Consider the following 4,673-nt stretch of genomic DNA (forward strand, 5'->3'; position numbering starts at 1 on the left):
AAAAGAAATAGAGCAATAGATTAGAGAAATGGTTAATACATTAAATCAAATATCAACCACTAATTAATACAAAACACAACTCCTATATGTTTACAATAATTATATTATATTATCAAGTAAAGTTGTACCTATATATATCTTGAAGCCAAACAGAAATCAAATACAATGACCCAAAAAAGAAAAAATCTAAAAGATAATTGCTAAATCAGAAACACCACCATCCTCTTGAATCCAAGGAAGGTTGACTGTTAACTTGCCATCTGGCAGCCACTCAAAAGGCACATCAACTCCATTCAATTGAAACTTCTTTGGAGATTCATTTGAGTAAGCAAGGAAGTTTCCACCACCTTTAACCTTAACCTTAGCACCAATCTCAACATATTCCAATTCTTGAATTGTACCAACATTATTGAACATGTTTGTTATCCCAATTGGTGCAAACTTGATATTATTCCTGCCACTTAGCTTTGTCACTGCCACAAAGCTGAAGAGTTCAAAGGTGGAAGGTTGTAATGTAAATCTAATTGGTTCAGATTTAGGAGTCATCAAATGCAGCTTCTTAGCTTGGTTATGATACACTGCATATTCTTCTGCATTACCCATATGAACTGTTTCATCCTTCTGGTCCCATTCAACTTCACTCACATGAACTGAACCTTCTACTGCTTTGTAGCACTCAGGAAAACCCCTGAATGTGTGTTCTTTAGGATCCCAACCAGCTCCTTGACAGTTGAAAGCACCAATAACTCCTCCAAACTGTTATTACATACAAAATTTTAACATTGAATTAGATATCATATGGTGATCAATTGAAAAATTGCACAAAAATGTATAATGTAGTAGTACAAAAGATTATGCCACTAAGAAAACTATCCAGAACTTTTGTTATTCCATAATGTTAGAAGTTAGAAATATAATTATTCATGCATCTCCTATCAATTTAAGCTTTCAGAAGAAGTGGTATTATGACATATATCAGAATTTCTATTATTTTATTTGAAAGTATAGAATTCAATTCTTGTTGACTCCAAAAAGAAAGAATTTCCATATAAGGCCAATAAAAAGAGATAGTATTATAAGACAATATGACTTAACATAGTATGATAAAGTGAGATAGATACCTTATTTAAGTTCCAAATTTTGAGGAGAGTTTTGTGGTCAAATAGAGGGTTCTTGAAGAGACAATCTCTTGTTGGAAGTGGGAAATGTATGCATCTAGGGACAGTGCCATCAGGGAACACAAGGCTCTTGATGAGATCAAAGTCATGGAAGCCAACACTGTCACTCACATAAACTTGAGAGCCACAAATGGCTCTTGAACCTGCATGAAACTTGGCACAAACATGATCTGATTGGAACATGTCCCAATCTGGCTGAATGATTTGCCCCATCCACAAGCTGTTGTATGAGCAATGAATCATGTGTACCCCTTGTAGCCAAAACACTCCCATGGGGTCACCATATGGATCTTGGAACCAAAAATCATCCCCTAAAAACAACACAAGTTTTGCAACTTTTGATTAGAATATTATTTCTCTTGATGAATCTGTGAATAGAGTGAAAAAGCAATGGTTTTGTTTACTGCTTACCAACTCTTGCCATGGAAACTTGCTTTGTTCCAAGAAAGAAAAAGTCATTGCACTGCTGCATGCTAGCTATTATTCCACTTCCATTGAAATTCTTGACTATGGAGTTTGTCAATCCATCATAATAAGCCTTTGCAAGCTCAACTCTGCCTCCATATTCATCAGACACATACTCAAGGCACTGTGATCAGAGAAAAAAGAAAAAACAGTTTAGAATAATCAAAGCTAATTGGTAGTTAAATGAAATGAGAAATTAAAACATAAGAGAGAGAAGAACTCACATGAATGACATCAATTTTAGCTCCTGTAACACCAGATTTGGCAAGATAAGAGTGCATAGATTCATAAAAGTCATTGGCTTGATATGGATGAACAAGACCAATGGAACCTTCAACAAGTTTCACCACAGCAAGATCAGGCATAGTTCCATCAAGTCCTGGTGAGAGTTTGCAAGGGATTATCTTGGATTTCAGGTGTGTAGCTCCTGGCCTCACACCACCCCATGCACCACAAAGTGCATGCCATACATATATATCATCCAACCCTTTAAACTTTGTCCTCAAATCCCTTGTGAAAGCCTTCAATCCACACTCCTCTGCCTTTTCTCCACATTCACTTTTATTCTTCTTCATGTTTTGATCTCCTCCACCTAAGAGATCATCAATTTCTTTCTCTACCAACTTGATCCTTGCTTCAATCTCTGCCAAATCAGAGCTTCCGGATTTAACTGCTTTGTCTCGATTCTTCACCAAACGTTCAAGTTCAATCCCCTTTGAGATCAATGCCTTGGGCTTGTTTGGATCAAAAGGAGGAGCATTAGGACCTAAGATGAGTCCTCTTTTGTAACTCTTGAACTTGTCACATTCTTCAAACCTGTGAAGCCTTGCTGTCATTTGTTGTCCGCCCAAGATAAGATTCTTGGCATCTTCATATGGGTCATCAGCATCATCATAATTGATGCTTTGCCATCCATCATCAATGATCACAAACCTTGGAGACACACCACCAATCTCAGCAAAATCCTTCAAGCCATGAAAAACTCCAACAGGCTCCACGGATAAGTAGAATGCATCCCAAGTGCACCAACCAAACTTGTCAACAATGCTGGGGGGATTCTTCTCTTCCAATAGCTTAAAAGTGTTGAGATGAACTCTCAGAGCACTATAAGCCTCTCTGAACAAGTTGTATGGATTCTCAGACAAATGAACATAAGCAATTGAATTAAAACTCGAAGCTTTCACTTGTGTGGAGCCACTCTCTGCACAAATCATGATGTGGGAATCAGAGCCAGGGTGGAGGGCAGACCTGAAACTTGCTTCAATGATAGGAATGATGATCACATAGGAATTGAGCTCAGGAACATGAAGGAGAACCCATTGAGTTTCCATCTGAAGATCAGAGCCAGAGGTTCCAACCCATTGGGTTGACCACCATGTCTTGAACCTGAATATGCTTAGAAAGTTTCTGTCAGTGAAACTTCCCAAGGAGTTCATCAACCTATCAGAGGGTTCAGACTGTGAGAATCCGAGGAATCCACCTTTGTGAGAAGCAGCAAGAACACGGTTAAGTAGTGAAGGTGGTGCATCAACATCAGATGAATGGGGTTTGGAAGAGAATGGAGTGAAAGAGACATTGTGAGGGATTTGAGAGAGTAATGGGACACCTTTCACTGAGAGCTTGGAATCTGACAAGTGAAAAACGTTTTCTAAGGAAGTGGGTTTGGTGAGTGAAGTAATAACAGGTTCATTTGGAGGTGCCATGGTGGAAGAAGAAGAAGATAGATAAGTGAACAACAGAGAAGAATTCAAATGAATGAAAGCAGAAAAAGAGCAAGAGAAATTTAAGAGGTGCGAAGAACAATGGAGACAAGTGTTACAATGGCAACTGCCAAGGCAGCGTAACGTGTATATATATAGAACAACATCGTGCTTAGTCTCACCTGTTGCGCTTTTTTCTTTATTCAGAAATAAATAATAATAGAATTACAATTTACAAAACAAATAAAGAGTAAACACTTTAATTGGATTTAGAAAATTTTAAATTCAACACATTATTTTTTAAGAAACTGTTATATGTATTTATACTTTATACGGAATAATATACAAAAATATGAAAAAAATATTTTTTTTAATTTCTTAAATAAAAATGTGCATAATAATTTTTGTTTGAATAATAATTTTATTTATTTTCAAAATATCATAATTAAAAATGCTATTTGTATATCAAAATCAGTCATTTCACATCAATTAGTATATTGTTATATGGTAAAATACAATATATATACACATTGTACAGCAGCGAACAATACTAAACAAAACAACAACTCAGCCAACTCAGTTTCTTCCATCGCATCACTACTCCTCAATTTCTTCTCTTCTTTGTGCAGCGCCGTTCACTCTACTACAAAAAAAGCGCTGAGTACTTTCGGATTTTTTATCGAAAAAATGAACAAAATCCGACGGTAAACAAGTTACTGTCAGAAAAAATTAAATGGTATAAATCTCGCTGGTAAATATTTACCATCGAAATTTTTTCATCCAACCGTAATTACTGTCAGCTTCTATGATGGATTATCTGTTCGAAAAAATATTTAGTTACTGACAGAATTTTTTGACGATAATGTTGGCATCACAATATGTTGTTTCCTGCACTATTACCGTTGGATTATTTTCTAGATAAATCCGACGGTAATGCCAATTTTTTTAAAAGAAAAATTATGAAATAAATGGTCATGTTTATTCTTTTATTTTAATTTATTTTTCACATAATTAATGGTCAATTTATAAATAAAAAATCTATTATTTAAAATAAATAATAAAATTTCAAATAAATTAAAAGTCAAGTAAATCAAATAATAAAACAATAAAATGAAACACTAATAATTAAAGATTCAGGTAGTCCTCGTCGTCTTCATCGTCGTCGTTCCTGTGGCCCTAATGAGGTGGTGTAGAAGGCGGTGATATCTGTGTGCCACCAGTAGGGATGATGCCAGTGACGCGCATCTGAACTTAGTACACCTCCATCTGAGCCTCCATTCGCTGAAGCCGCTTCAGCTGCTCCCTCCACTCCAGTCTGAAGTCATCCATA

The 4,673-nt window shown here is 36.0% G+C and overlaps 1 protein-coding gene across 1 annotated transcript; it reads right to left on the reverse strand.

Annotated features, from left to right (window-relative positions):
* LOC107492372 (stachyose synthase) lies at window positions 1-3,403 on the reverse strand. Its single transcript, XM_016113392.3, has 4 exons — window positions 1,868-3,403; window positions 1,590-1,767; window positions 1,122-1,489; window positions 1-756 (listed from the first exon to the last, which is right to left on the reverse strand). Exons 1-4 carry the CDS (start codon window positions 3,344-3,346, stop codon window positions 187-189), a joined length of 2,595 nt encoding a protein of 864 aa, XP_015968878.1. The 5' UTR covers window positions 3,347-3,403; the 3' UTR covers window positions 1-186.
* Window positions 3,404-4,673: the final 1,270 nt, after the last annotated feature.

The sequence above is a fragment of the Arachis duranensis genome, chromosome 6 (genome assembly GCF_000817695.3).
Source record: "Arachis duranensis cultivar V14167 chromosome 6, aradu.V14167.gnm2.J7QH, whole genome shotgun sequence".
NCBI classification, from domain to species: Eukaryota; Viridiplantae; Streptophyta; class Magnoliopsida; order Fabales; family Fabaceae; genus Arachis; species Arachis duranensis.

Excerpts from the sequence above, each read along its gene's own strand:
- LOC107492372 (XM_016113392.3), bottom strand. The coding sequence starts at position 3,346 with ATGGCACCTCCAAATGAACCTGTTATTACTTCACTCACCAAACCCACT. Across the intron at positions 1,768-1,867 it reads CTAAAATTGATGTCATTCAT|TGCCTTGAGTATGTGTCTGA; the intron begins GTGAGTTCTTCT and ends CTCTGATCACAG. Across the intron at positions 757-1,121 it reads AAATTTGGAACTTAAATAAG|TTTGGAGGAGTTATTGGTGC; the intron begins GTATCTATCTCA and ends ATGTAATAACAG.